General features: G+C 34.6%; 1 protein-coding gene across 1 annotated transcript; it reads left to right on the top strand.

The window, feature by feature from the left end:
* The first annotated feature begins 6989 nt into the window (after positions 1-6989).
* Positions 6990-9297, top strand: LOC139197064 (ethylene-responsive transcription factor ERF114-like). Its single transcript, XM_070823627.1, has 2 exons — positions 6990-7660; positions 8520-9297. The coding sequence occupies exons 1-2, from the start codon at positions 7459-7461 to the stop codon at positions 9122-9124; spliced, it is 807 nt and encodes a 268-aa protein (XP_070679728.1). The 5' UTR covers positions 6990-7458; the 3' UTR covers positions 9125-9297.
* Positions 9298-15609: the final 6312 nt, after the last annotated feature.

Below are 15609 nucleotides of genomic sequence, written 5' to 3'. Positions count from 1 at the left end.
GATTAAAACCATTTTACATCGATTGTGAATTGAAACTTACTTTCAATTCTCCCTTTAGTGATTACACACGTTTAGGGCTTCCACAAACCATGAGTGACACCTTGCAGCATATCATGGTTACCCAAGCTAATCAGAAGAGGTAGAGAAAACCTATTCAGTCTGGGATTACAAATGCAATACGGTCTTTCTCTAATCTAATACTCCTGACCACATTGTTTGGTTTGATAGTTTATTTATTCATATCTACTATCCAATGTGATTCGTGTGCGTATATGATTTCCTTGAATGTGATTCGGAACGCATTCTCAAATCTCATTCATACTCTGGCCAGAGATTCTAAATCATATCATAGAGTATTCTCCCTCAAACGGTTTGAAGGTTAGAGATCCCTTGTTGCGCATTCACTTGCCTCCATGACTAAGTGGCTTAACCCCAACGATGCCGTGGACACCCCGAGGGGGAGACTTTGACATAATCAAAGATCAAGTACTTAACCACAAGACAACTGTGATGCCTCAGGTCAAAGGACTAATTTGCATTATCCCAACCATGAGTTCTCATGTGACATGAGTATGAGAACTCTTCGTTGATCGCGTTCAGTGAACTCATTCTCTACTGAGCACCTACGTACTTGTCTTGATGTCACACACACCAATGACTCGAGACTAGTCACTCTCCCTGAGAGAAGACATAGCACGTACCGATCTTGACGGACTGTCAATGCCCAATTGGCAATCCTATGATCAGGAACATTTAGGATGTGTCTACGAAAGAATGGTCTCATGAATCTAACTTCATTAGATTACATTCTCCCAATCACATATTCCTTGGACTTTATCGTTTAAGCATATAACATTTATATGAGACGGCTCAAACAATAATCTTTGCCCTTTATAGTTAAACTAGATTAGTTTAACATGTGAAATGTCCGTAAAGTATCATCATATGATTGGCTTTAGGGCACATTTCCAACAATCTCCCACTTGCACTAGAGCCAATCAGCTTGTTCATTAGTGATGATACCTCTTCTGTAGTCATTTCATAAATGGCTGAGTAGTAGGCCTAGACAATGGATATCTATATGTTATCCATAGAAGCACCCTTGAGAATAACGACGTCACCATTATACATGATTCTCAATCATGTGGTTCAGTCTCCCATTTGAGTTCGGACCTTGATGAGACCTTGATTCCCTGGCTTGAGCTATCGCCCCATTAGTGTCATACCCTTTCTGGTTGGAACCGAATAGAGAGTTCATATATGAACTTTCCCATCCAAACAACATTGTTGTAAGCTTCTTTATGGCAATATATTTTGCATTCATAATGGAACACACTAAAGTCATTACTTTAATGTTTCCATCCAAATATCTCTTTAGTCATAATAAAGAGATATCTGTTTATCTCTTCATTCATAATGAAGAAACATCCAATGATGGATTAGATTCATAATCTAATACATTTACGCTTCCATTACGTTACTCTAATTCTTCCTCGATCTTTGAGGAATTTATCCTTTAGTATTTCTTAAATACTTAAGGACTCACTTGACAGTTGTCATGGTTCTGATCCTGGGCTTGCACTGATATCGTCTTGTACCGTTCTAGGTACAACTCATATCAATGTTTTTCATACAATATGAAATACATAAATCACCTTTGTGCGTATGCATAAAGGATTCTATTTACGCATTATTTCTTTGGGAGTCAAAGGGGGACGTTCCCTTTGAGAAGGGCAACTTGCTAGTCACACTAGAGTCGTCCTTCTAATTGAAGTTTATCATCATATGAGAAACTTCCTAGCATCTATTGTCTATTATTAGGGATTGATATAATCCAATTATATCATGAAATATATCATTATAGATTTTCATCCCATGTATATAGACTATATCTCCCATATGCATTTTATCTTCATATAATGTTTTAAAGTCATAACTTTAACGAAGAAGTATTCTTTTCATTTCCAAAATTAATATATCATATATATTTAAATTTTAGGAACAAGATTAACTCCTACTAATCTTTTGTAAACCTAGTAAACAAAAGATTCATTTACATCTTTATGAGAAACAAACGATTTGATCCTTTTTCTCACAAGATGCTTATAGCTCCCACTAGCTTGCTAAGATTCATGATGGATGGATCTTTACAACTTATATATCTTGTGATTCATAGTTTTAGACATATATTATCAAGACTATCTTAATAATGGTTTCGGAAACCCATATTATGTCCAAACATTGAATCACCATTTAGTTGTAGCTAGCTATCTTCGAATTAATTGAAACCAAGACTACGTCAAAAATGGTTTCTTCAAAGTCAACCATCCTTTTGATTGTAGTTACCTTAAGCTACCAATTAGCTTATGAAGGTTTCATTATTTCGGGTCAAATGGTACTTTACCATTTCCTTGAGTATATATCATATATATACACTCAATGTAGTCATAAGGATTTTCATTCTTATTTCTTTCGAATTAAGAGGTGCAACTCTATGATATAGTCATAAAGTTCAAACCATTCAACTGAGACGGTTTATAAATCCTTCTCGACTACCTTGGAGCTTTTGATATAGGAACTAGGTTGTTATATTTGTTGATTACTTTCTTGTCTCTCAAAGAACCCATTCTTTGAGTTCTATCTCTCGTTCATTTGCTTTTAGGCAAATCACATTGTAGGATTACAATGAACTACCCAACAAAACAACATTTGTTAGTTGGTTTATAGAAGCGATATCCAAAAGTTAATTTAAGGATATCCCACAAGATTGTTATCAAACAAATATTGTTTATTAGCACACAACCCCAAATCTTAACATGTTTTAAGATTTGTCTTTCTTTCCAACTACATCTTATGGAGTCATGAAAATATTGGAAGATCTTCTCATTGACAATCATATTGTTTTAGAAGTATATATCCTATATATGGGTAATAGATAACATCTAACGAACTAAATCTTATTCGAGTTCGTTCTTCTCCTAATGGAGAAATACATTATCTTATGATGCTATTTTCCTTGATATCTTTCAAGGAAACTCATCTAAAGTGTTACCTTTCCTTGGATCAAATCTAAGGAGGTAAATACTTTAGATGTCTTACTCATCTACTTACATTTCTTGAATTCTTTGAAACATTTTGCAAAGTATTCGGACTTGTGTTTATTCAAAATAACTATAGTCCAACCGAGAGTGATCTTCGGTGAATGTTATCCAACATGAGTAGTATTATGTTGTGGACAAGTGCCACTAACATCTAAGTGAATTAACCTCAACAACTTTGTGATTCTTTCTTCTTTCCAAAAGAATAAAGATTCAAACATTTCGCCTCTATACAATTTTAACAAGAAGGTATTGGATCCGGATCTAACGATCCAAAGCGTCCATCTATGACCAACTCGTAATTTATGTTTTAGAGGTATCACAACTTTAGTTGGGATTAGTCACTACCTTGCAACCTTTTGGGTTTTAAGCATCATTATTTTCTAAACAGTTAACACTATCATATTATCTCTACTATAGAGACAATCAATTAGATTACCATAATCCAATCATTGATTAATAAAGAACAATGTTTTGTCAAACAAAACATTTATCCATTTCACATAGTGACGGAATTTAGTTCCTTAAAATTGGAATATAAAGACAATCTATGTTTTTCCAATTTCTTTGGTAGTTCATATGAGGAAGTAAGTACCATCTGCTTTCGCAGAGATCTACATTTGATTCACGTTTCGAATGTGAAGTACTTTCTCTTCTCTCATTAATCTTCTACTTCTTATTAGCCACACTTTTACAACGATTGTAAAACATAGTTACTAATACGGAATCAAGCATTCAAGTAGAAGAACCAACTGTTTTGAACTTTTCAAGAACAATTTACAACACCTTCGAAAGATGTGTTCTTGACACTTGCAAGACATTTCTTGCAAATACCCCTTCCAATGTCCATCATTTCATAAAGAAAGTTCGTTCCCTTGGAGTTAATTTTATCTTCTTCATTTGACTTCTCCTTTGACTACAATAGTCATGGTCCCTAAACTCCCACTATCTCTCTTGAAACTTATTTCAATTGTGTTATACACATCAAACATTTTGGAGAGCATGTGGTTATTGTTCACTACATAGTTTACAATAAACTTAGTGAACTATAAGGATAGGGAAACAAAGGTGAAGTCCTTGCCTAGTTTCCGTCTCGTTAAGTGGTTTATCACTTCAACACTCAATGATTCAAAATCATCATAAGTCCATGTTAATGGACTATTTTTGTCAATCAACCATTATGTTCTAAACATAATTACAAACTTTCAAGAGTTGTTCAAGGCAACTCTCATTTCTTCATACAACAATTTGTAAGTGAAGAATCATGGCACATAAAGTGTCCATGCCTTTGTGCTTTCTTCTCAAGTTCCTTGTTCATGTAACAAAGAAACAAGCACTAATGTTTGTATTGATTAAGGGTTGTTCAAAGCAACTCTTATTTCTTCATACAACAATTTGTAATTGAAGAATTATGACATTTAAAATTGTTGTCCTCTTTATGATAGACTTTTCTAACATATTCTTCTAATGATACATTATCAATAGGAAGATTGTGAGGATGAGACTACTTAGGTACATTTACAAGCCATTAAAGACAATCTATGGTTTTGTAGTACTAAGTCCGGAAACTAAACTTTCGGCTTTTCTTTGTCAAGGTTTTGGATAGCGTTTGCAAATATATTGGTAAACAAATACATAACGAATATAAATTGATTGATTTTAAGCCATTTGATTCGGGTCTTTAAATCAAATAGCACCACCCACTATTTTTGGCAAATTCCATATCCCTCATTGGAATTCGAGAGTTTTGTATGAAACTCTTAGTAGGTTATGGGAGGCTCACTATTACCAAGCCCACCTCACAATGATATGATGTTGGCTAGCATTAATAATAATGAGAGAGTACGCTTACTCATTTGCAACTAATGCAAGTACCCATCTTATTTGGCCTCTAGAGAATGTCACCTCACAATGATATGATGTTGGCTCCATTGCACTTAGTTAAGTCATTCCCACCATGCTTAGTTCGTGAAGGGGTTCAAGAATAGCCTCACGATGATACGATGTCGGCCATCCTCGTTGCCTACACTCACCTCATCATATGTTTATGGATTCCTCCTGAGTATAAGCATGCACTTTGTACTCCCCCATGATAGGGTGAAGCCGGTGTACAAGTCATAAACGATTGGATCCCACCACGGTGGAAGGCCTACGAAAGAGTGTTCTAAACACTCTCACGCTTATCAACTTAATAATGGTTTGGTTGAGGGTTTTAGGTCTCATCACATATAAACATACATTTTAATCTCTATTAAAACAATTTTGGTCCTATTACAACTATTGGTCCATATGATTGTTTTTAGTTGTATATAATACTCCCACTATGCTTTATAAAACGGTTTTTAAAGCAAGAGTATATGATACTACTAACATAACCTTTGCATTCATTTGATGGACTATATAGTTGCCTTAGGGCCTTAGGATGATTATGAACCTTTGTTTAGATTCAACACGAGCCTTGTGTTGAATCTCGGTCTAGGGATGGTGATTGATTTTAGCTACGCGTTTAATCACATTAAGGCGTGTTGTCTTAGGGGCGTTGGACCCAACTACTTCATTTTCATGCATATCATATAAAGCAAGAAAGAAGTACTTCAAAGTAAAGGTGAGCTTATGCTCATTACAACATTTGCATAAAACAAATTACTTTAAAGTAAAGAAGAGCTTAAGCCCTTTTACAACATTTGATCAAATCAAATTACAACCAAAATCTAATCTACACATTCCCATGGTTCAAACAAATTTGAAACGGCCTTTCACATAGCTCAATTATATTAGGCTTAGGTTCATAATCACCCTTTAATTAATTAACACTTTAACTAATTAAATTGAATGCAACATTTTCATTTGGTTTTTGTATCCATAAAATTGATTTAAATGGAGCTAAAACAAAATGAAAATCCAATTCTCATTTAAAGAGACAAAACAATTTTGTTCTCTACCTAATTTGGGCCAATATGCAATAACCACAACTTTTGGGCCATAAAGCAATTAACCTCAACTTTTGGGCTATATTGCAAAACTTTTGGGGTCACTTTGTAAAGACACAAAAATCCACTACTTCATGTAATTACACTAGAACCCAAAATTTAATCAATGTAAAAACTTCATTAAAGGAGCAAAACAATTTGTCCTTTAGCGTTTTTGGACCTAAACGTAAAAACGTAAACTTTTGGGCCAAAGTGCAAATACACAAAAGTATCAAAACTTTATGTAATTGCATAAAAGGCCCCAAAAGTACCCCCACTAGGGGGTGGCCGGTTTTGGAAGAGGATAGAGTGATGTGTGTGTTGATTTGTGAGTTTTAGACATAAAGCAACAAGTGGTGCAAGTGGTGTGTGTGAAAGGAAATTAATCCTTACACACCCATCACCATTTCCATCACCATTTCCATCACCATTCAAATAAATATTTAATGCAATAAATCATTTGAAAAACATAAAACATAAACTTTATGAAATAAATCAAAACTTTGAATCAAAACACAAACATTTTTTATGGCTCCACCATGACATCCATGAACTATTAACATCGAGTATTTGTTACGACTCAGTACTATCGTATGGTGATATTTTTCTTCAATTGGAAGTGAGGTTTTAGGTTCAAATCTCGTGGATGGCGAATTCGATATCAAATTAGGTTGTCATTGTGTGACTTTGCCGAACTTCTCCTCCTCTTAATGTAAAAATGTCGATGTATTAAGAAAAAACATCGAGTATTTGTCAAAGAAAAATAAAATTAACAATTTAATTTATTAATTTAGAAAAATAATGACAAATTTAAAAATGGAAAAGTAATGAGATAAACATCCGCAGTCATTGGTGTCAAAAGTAAACGCGTCTAGTTCAAAAAGGAATATGGACTAGAAGGCGTTAAAGTTGGACCATTTGCTTTTCAGTGCAGCTCCCAAAATTTTACACCAACTAGGGGAGGAGATAGGCTGCGAAAGATATATATTATATATGACTGTATCAAACCCTAGCATTTCTCCATCTTCTCTTCTTCCTCCTCCTCCTCCTCCTTGCTATTGTCCTCCCTTAGTGTCTACCTCTCTTGATACTGTACAGTAATTTCATTTAACGGAAACGAGGATCCGAACTTGGATGCAGAAGAGGAAGCAAACTGCTCAGACTGATGATCTTGATTCATATTTATCTAGTGAAACAAAATAAGATAGTTAATTAATTGCTAGCCAGTAAGAACAATATTTGTGGTGCATGTTTGCTTGATGATTTGGCACAAGAATTTATATCTTTTGCAAATTTTCAAAGGGTTTTAACAAGGTCAAAAAGTGGATCGAAAGCATGGGAAGAGGTCCTTTCCTGGTGATGAATCAGAGAAGAAAGAGGAGGATCATCAAATGATCTTCGATCCGTTTTGCTCATCTGCTCGATCTCAACATGAGATGTCTGCCATGGTCTCAGCTCTAGCTCAAGTTCTTGGAAGCAATAACAGCCAGACCCCGGCTGTTCAAGAGCCGGTGGAGCCGCCACTGATCACGCCCCAGTCCAGCGCCATGGAATTGCATGATGGTCAATCTCCTCAACAGGCTCAAGATCAAGGTTTAATATTGATCAGTCGTACTATTGACCATGAGTATTTATTAATTTCCAATTTTTAATTGATTTAGTTCTGCTGTGTAGAATTAAATATTCATATGACATCGATCCAGTTTCAGTTTATACGCTGTGACAGTTTTTTACCTGTAAAAGTAAGCATGAACATGAAGTTGTGTAGTGATTTTATTCTCAACAGGTGCCCTATTGAAATCCTCTATATTGTTCCGTTTCCATCTTCATATTGTTGATGCATGTTTTTAATTAGGTTGATATTTTTTATCTGCAAAAGCAGCACGGATGCCGTAATAACAGTTTAAATCGGGGGTTGGGTTTCTACCATGTATTCCAGGTTCAAAACTCATCATTCCCTAAATTATTGAAATAGTTTCGAACTCTCTCCCCTCTCCTAATACTAGTAAAATTAAAAAAAAAAAAAAAAATGAAGTTTGCCCTCTGTATTTTGGCTCTAATGTTTTTAATGCATGTCTGCTGTAGCTCATTTGTGTAGATTGTATTTATTGTTACATTCTTTTTCTCATCGTAATAACAACTACTTTGCTACTTTGTTTCATAGCTACAATTGTTTTCTATGTAGCTATTCAACCAAATAAAGATGATTAGAAAGTGCATATATTTGATATACAATTAACAATACATATCAATATGCAAATTAATATATATATATATATGTATATGTATATGTTACCCCTTATATAAGGACCCATTTTTTAATCACCATCCCCGTAGTTAGATGAATTGAGCGCTGAATATCATATCAATATATCATTTATTGTGTTTCAATATACATAAGATACTGTTTAGATCAACTTGGGAAACTACATAACATTATTAATTTGCGAAGGGAATGTGAGGAGAAGGCACTATAGAGGAGTGAGGCAGCGACCATGGGGAAAGTGGGCAGCTGAGATTCGTGACCCCAAGAAGGCAGCTCGAGTGTGGCTCGGCACCTTTGAAACCGCAGAGGCCGCAGCGATTTCTTATGATGAAGCAGCTCTCAGGTTTAAAGGAAGCAAAGCTAAGCTCAACTTTCCCGAAAGAGTTCAGGGAAGAATTACTGAATTAGGTTACCTCACTACAACTAGTACTCAACAAAACTTGCCAGCTGAGGCTCAAAGTATTACGGACCACCACCAGCCTCTTCCTGATCATCAATATCAACTGCAGGCATTCCCTAATAATGTTGCTACTCCTCATGATCAATATGCACCATATTTTCTGAGTGGTAACGAGGGTGTAAATTATGATGATTTACCAACTAATCTTAGTGAAAGAGAAAGATTTGCTTTCCAGACTTCAGAAACTACTTCATCATCTTTGTTACCTTTCTTACCATCTCATCAACAAGAAGATCAACAACATCCCTTAAACTATTCTATGCCGGCATTCGGTTCTTCTTCTTCTTCGAGTTCAAATCCTCCCCCTAGGAATAGGAACCGTCGACCTTGACAGCAGTACTTCAAGAGGACGGTACGTACACATCCAAGTTCAATTTCCCGAGAGATAGATCGTGGGAGAATAATGATACTATTTCCTTCATGTTTGTGATGTATTTTTGTTTCTTGAATTAGACTCTCTCTTGTCGACAAAGTTTTAAGAAGGTGATCAAACTGTTTTGTTAATTGATGATTGTTTTTAGTTTGTTTGACGAGATTTTCAGCAGCTTACATATGTCAAATAATAGTCTAATGAAAATGAATTACTTTTGGAGACTGATACACACACACACACACATATATATATCTGGGAAGTGTTATTGACACTCAAAAAATCTCATTCTACACTTTTCACAAATGTATTTTTCTTTCTAAATAGAGAAAGTTTGGAGTGCAAAATGAGAATTTTGGAGCGCGAATAACAATTATATATATACACCCATATATATATGATGATGAGATTGCAGTTGAAGGCATGAATTAATTTACAGCACATACTTGTAAATCTGAATTTAGCCAAATTGGTATAGTGTCGACTAATTAATGATCATCGAATTCGGCTATGTGTGACACATTGTGAGTCAGCCTAAATATATTTGATCTCATATCATATTATTTCTCACAGTCAATTGCCTCCGCCGGCCTTTATATGTGACACGTTCCAAATGCATGCTAATTATATTTCTAGAGGTCCTTGAGTAGGATTATGTTTAGGGTTTATGAAAAATTAATTTATGAACTATGAACCTCTTTTCTTTGTCATGGCTCATTACTCTCTTTTATTTTTGGGTAAAAATATCAGGGACAATTTCATTGATAAACGTGGGTCAAATTACAATATTCGGACTGATCAAATAACATCAAACAACAAAGCACCAAAGTACACAGAATAATTGGTCGACAATGCAAATATTTGAAAAGAAATTTCATTGACTAACTAGAAAGAACACAAAAAGATATGTCATAGACATGAATTACCGGTGCCATAAAGAGACCAAAATAGCAGAAACCAGAGCCACGGCCAAATTTGACCATAAGATGCCATGCATGTACGAGGAAGGGACTGAAGGATTATTTTGTGAAAACATGTTCATTTAAGCAACATCAATAAGCATGCAATTAACAATTAAAGGCGGAATCATGCTTGCATGCACTTAAAAACAAAACATTAACCATGAAATTCAAAGCCTAGTAGATTGGTGAACCAAAACTCAACTCAAAACAAAGTGAGTTGAAATTGTACCTTTGTAGATTCCTCTTTGCATAAGCAAAGGCTAATCACCCAAAGAGAGGGCCTTCATTCCTTGCATCTAAAATCTATGGATTTGGATGGAAGAATAGGTTTCTCCAAGTTCCTAAATTTGAGAACCTCTAAGTCTCTTCACCAAGGAGAGATTGGAGAAGAAATGAGTGACCTTGGAGTAGTGGGATTGCAAGATGCACCCCCCAAGGTGGCCGGCCTCTTTAGAGAGAAATGGAGAGACAAGTTCTCACCAATTTTCTCCAAAACAAACCCTTAATGAATTTTGGCTATAAAGTCATATTTATACCTTTATTCATTTGAGTGGCAAACTTGTAAATAAGTCCAAGTTCACTACCCTAAACAATATGGCCGGCCATTAGGATATTTTGGACTAATTGGGCCTTTGTGAATCATTATTCATTAAGTTGTCATACAACTTAAGTTAATGGGCTTGACGTTCGAAGCCCATTGGGCCTTAAGGTCCAAAACTATCCCGAGGGCTTTAACGAACTTATTCGTTTGATTAATTAACATATTAATTAATCCTTGCCATAAATAAATGATTAAACCATTTAATCATTCTTACTCATCTCCATTGTTTCTTCAATCTCCTCCTTACACGGTGTGCGATCCATTAGGTTCCTTTTAGCGAGGCAGTGGGCGATTAAAACCATTTTACATCGATTGTGAATTGAAACTTACTTTCAATTCTCCCTTTAGTGATTACACACGTTTAGGGCTTCCACAAACCATGAGTGACACCTTGCAGCATATCATGGTTACCCAAGCTAATCAGAAGAGGTAGAGAAAACCTATTCAGTCTGGGATTACAAATGCAATACGGTCTTTCTCTAATCTAATACTCCTGACCACATTGTTTGGTTTGATAGTTTATTTATTCATGTCTACTATCCAATGTGATTCGTGTGCGTATATGATTTCCTTGAATGTGATTCGGAACGCATTCCCAAATCTCATTCATACTCTGGCCAGAGATTCTAAATCATATCATAGAGTATTCTCCCTCAAACGGTTTGAAGGTTAGAGATCCCTTGTTGCGCATTCACTTGCCTCCATGACTAAGTGGCTTAACCCCAACGATGCCGTGGACACCCCGAGGGGGAGACTTTGACATAATCAAAGATCAAGTACTTAACCACAAGACAAATGTGATGCCTCAGGTCAAAGGACTAATTTGCATTATCCCAACCATGAGTTCTCATGTGACATGAGTATGAGAACTCTTCGTTGATCGCGTTCAGTGAACTCATTCTCTACTGAGCACCTACGTACTTGTCTTGATGTCACACACACCAATGACTCGAGACTAGTCACTCTCCCTGAGAGAAGACATAGCACGTACCGATCTTGACGGACTGTCAATGCCCAATTGGCAATCCTATGATCAGGAACATTTAGGATGTGTCTACGAAAGAATGGTCTCATGAATCTAACTTCATTAGATTACATTCTCCCAATCACATATTCCTTGGACTTTATCGTTTAAGCATATAACATTTATATGAGACGGCTCAAACAATAATCTTTGCCCTTTATAGTTAAACTAGATTAGTTTAACATGTGAAATGTCCGTAAAGTATCATCATATGATTGGCCTTAGGGCACATTTCCAACAGGGACATCCACTCATACATTCTCCAAGTCTCTTGATTCTTTTTACACTAATTTGTACACAAAAATGTAAACAATAAACTAAAAGTTGTTTTTGTTTAAAGAGGGAAGGAATTGATAAGGAAAAAGGACTGTTAATATTATGTGAACCGCACACGTTGCATGCAATTTAAATGTGGTAAGAAAGAAACCGTGGCCCCCCAAAAAGGGGTGGGTTTAAAAGTAAGGAACTCGAAGAGTATAGTGGAAAGTAACCTAACATATTTACCAATTAATTAAAGAGTCTCTCTCTCTTTTGTCAATGATCAACTCTAATAATTAATATGTATTTGTTTATAATTCCTTATGATATATCCCGAACCATAGAAGCCCCTTGTAAATCAAGTGGTAGGGGTTAAGTTGATTAGGCTTTTCACCGTTCACCTAGAAGGAGTCAAAAACTTGATACCATCGTCCAGACCGCTACATATATCCACAAAAAAGAAGAACACCATGTTCGCTAACAATTAAATAGAGCATTCAAAGCAAATAACTATTTTTATATTTTTGGCTTCTCAATATCATATAGTTTATATAGGTTACATTTTTTTTTTCTGAACAGACGATATTATCTACACTAAGACCATCTCCAATGGTGGCTTATAACCTAAATTTTCCCCTTTTTCCCCCCCAAATCCACTCCAACCCAAAACCTAAACCAAACCTAAAACCTAAAACTTAAAATGAAGGTAAATATAGGTCACAAATTTAGCCCACAAAAGTTGTTGGGACCCACGGATGAGAGTGAAAAGTGGGCCTTGTCCTGTAGCCAACAGCTACTTTTCTTTATCGGGTGGTGGTGGTAATTGGACCGTTGGTTAATCCAACGGTCCACATTCAATTTTTTTTTGTTTTATATTTATATATTTATTGAATCCAACGGCTTAAATCGAATATAATCAAATCTAACGGTAAAAAAAAAAAAATCTAACGATCCAAATTTAAATCCAATGGCTAGAATGATCTTAAAATTTATCGGAATTTAAATATTTTTTTCCAACGGCTATAATAATTTTTTTTTAAGTTTATGTGGTTTATCATGATTTTCATGTATTGATTTAATGATTTTTCAAAATTTATCGGAATTTAAATATTTTTAGGTTAAAATGTTCATAAAATTAATTTAGGATAGTCTACATATTTTTTTAAAAAAAGTTAATTTAACAAAAAATTAGCCTTAATTCATTTTTTGATAATCTGGGGCTAAAATTTTAGGCCAAAAGGGTTGGAGTAGAAAAGCTATTTCTGGGCTAAAACCTAAATTTTCTGGGCTAAATATTTTTAGGTTTTAGGTCAGGATTGGAGATGGTCTAAGGGGGTGGGGAGTGGGTTAAGCCTCATAATGGGCTAGCAATAATGTAGTTCAAATTCACTTTTGGCGAGAATCGAACCCAAGATCTCTCACTTATATGTGAAGAGGAATACCACTAGACCGTAGTACTACGTTAACCGTCTGACTTGTTAATTAAAGAGTAATAATACATTTATCATAAGTTTTATACTATGTTTGTATTATTTTTCTAATTGAGATAAAATCCGTCAATACAAATACATTCCATGTTTACTAAAGAGATGAGACAAATATGATATAGAAAATATAGCAAGAGTGACATTTAGTGATTGAAAAAAAACAGTCAAATTATTTGTAATGTATCACACGTAACACAATTTAGATGTTTAATTTATATACTCAACAATATAAAAGGTATTCACCTTCAACATTTAAGAGGTAATTGTTTCAAAACTAAGAAACTCCAACTTTCAATTATGTTCATCCTCTAGCTTAAGTCGTTTTCTACTCGAGTCACACTGGTCACTCACTTATCTATTACTTCTTGGTTTCTACGTACAATCGTGATTTTACAACTAGGTAAATATTTTTCCTCGCAATATTATATATATGTATTAATAAAATGGTTAAACATGTGCAACAATAGTATCTATCTAGAAGTTATCTTGAGGTACACTTTTTCTAATGTTGAAAGATGTCACAAAGTCAAATATCATCTTCTACTATTTAATAAAAATGATATATGTAATAAAATCGCATAGAATTGAAGTGATATGCATTGCATCTCATATTTTATTGAAATTGATAAAATATGTTGACCACTTTCTTCTATTTTTTCCTTGATCAGTTTCTTCTTTCGGTGGTTACCTTCGAGCGAGTAGTTCATGCAGAAAAGTAGAAGTTGCAGTTAATTAGTATGGGTATTTTGATATGGGTCCAAAGTAACTAAAAATTAGACCTATTTCAAAAGTAGGCCTATAAAATTGGATCTATTTCAAAATTTCCCTAATTAGTACTACAGCTACCTAAAAATGCATAATCCATGGACGAACAAAACACAAAAGTAGTACTCTCTTTAACTATATATATATATGCATGGTAGCACTTATTTTACATAATTTTTTGCACAAGTTTTTGTGGGGTTTACTCCATAATGTATTTTATTGATCCAAACCATCTATCATCTAGAACGTTGTTCATAAATCATCCTTACAAAAAATTAGATAAATCCAAAGTCATTAAGAATTCATTTGTAATGAAGAAAATAGACGAATACGATTCTATAAATAAATTTTAATCCTTAATTCAACTGTGATATGATTTTGGGTGATTTTTTATAAATATAATATTTGAAGAAAGACCTAAAAAATATACGATTTGATTCTTTGAAATATATTACTATGTGCCCCTCACAAAAACGTATTAAAAAATTGTGGGGTAGAAAAATGATGCTAGGGATCATTCCCATATAATATGTATAAATATATATCTGCAATTTTGCATGCAGTGACTTTATTATATAGTTTCCCTTGCTGAAAAGTAAAATACTAAATAGAACCATCGAAAATCGGCTAAATTGACTCAGTCCCACTCACGGCTAAATTGATTTGATCAATCCATTAAATAATTTTTGTAGTTACGACCTATGTGTGGCTCCTTTGGGCGGCTTCTCTTTTACGATTCTCTGTCGCCTCCATTTGTCAATCTTTTCGGCTCTAGCTAGTCTCGTTTTCAAGCTCAACTATAGCTTGTTTATTTATCCTTATATTATTTTGTTTTCTTTTGCTTTCTAATTTCTTTATTCTGGAAAAAGTATTTTTCACAAAAATTCCATGGGCGGTTTACTAGGTTGGGAGTTGACCGCTTACCCCGTTATCGGTTTAATTAGGGCACCTTATTTATAGTGCTTAATTAGTTATATAGAGTCAATAATATGGACTTTTAGGGGCTAGCTAGCTAGGGTTTTAACTTTTACATAAACCCCTGCAAGATTTACTGTATAAATGTGTTTTTGGCTCTCATGACTTGGCCGTTTACTGTAGAGTTCCTGTTAGGGTTTGTATATATGAGATAGTTCCTGTTTAGGGTTTGTATGTGTGAGATAGAGCAACAGAGTTCCTTGTATTTCTATACCGATGGATTCAGGTGTGCTTCGGAAAGCTGTATATATCTACGCGATCATGGATTTAATTATTTCAAATTACGTATATATATATATATATTTATATATTTGAGTTGATGGAGACTCACTTCGTGAGATCACACAGTTCGATAAAAAGACCCTAATATTCTA

Source organism: Malus domestica, chromosome 06 (genome assembly GCF_042453785.1).
Source record: "Malus domestica chromosome 06, GDT2T_hap1".
NCBI classification, from domain to species: domain Eukaryota; kingdom Viridiplantae; phylum Streptophyta; class Magnoliopsida; order Rosales; family Rosaceae; genus Malus; species Malus domestica.
The sequence above is the reverse complement of the archived record's forward strand: the minus strand, read 5'-3'. Positions and strand labels throughout refer to the sequence as shown.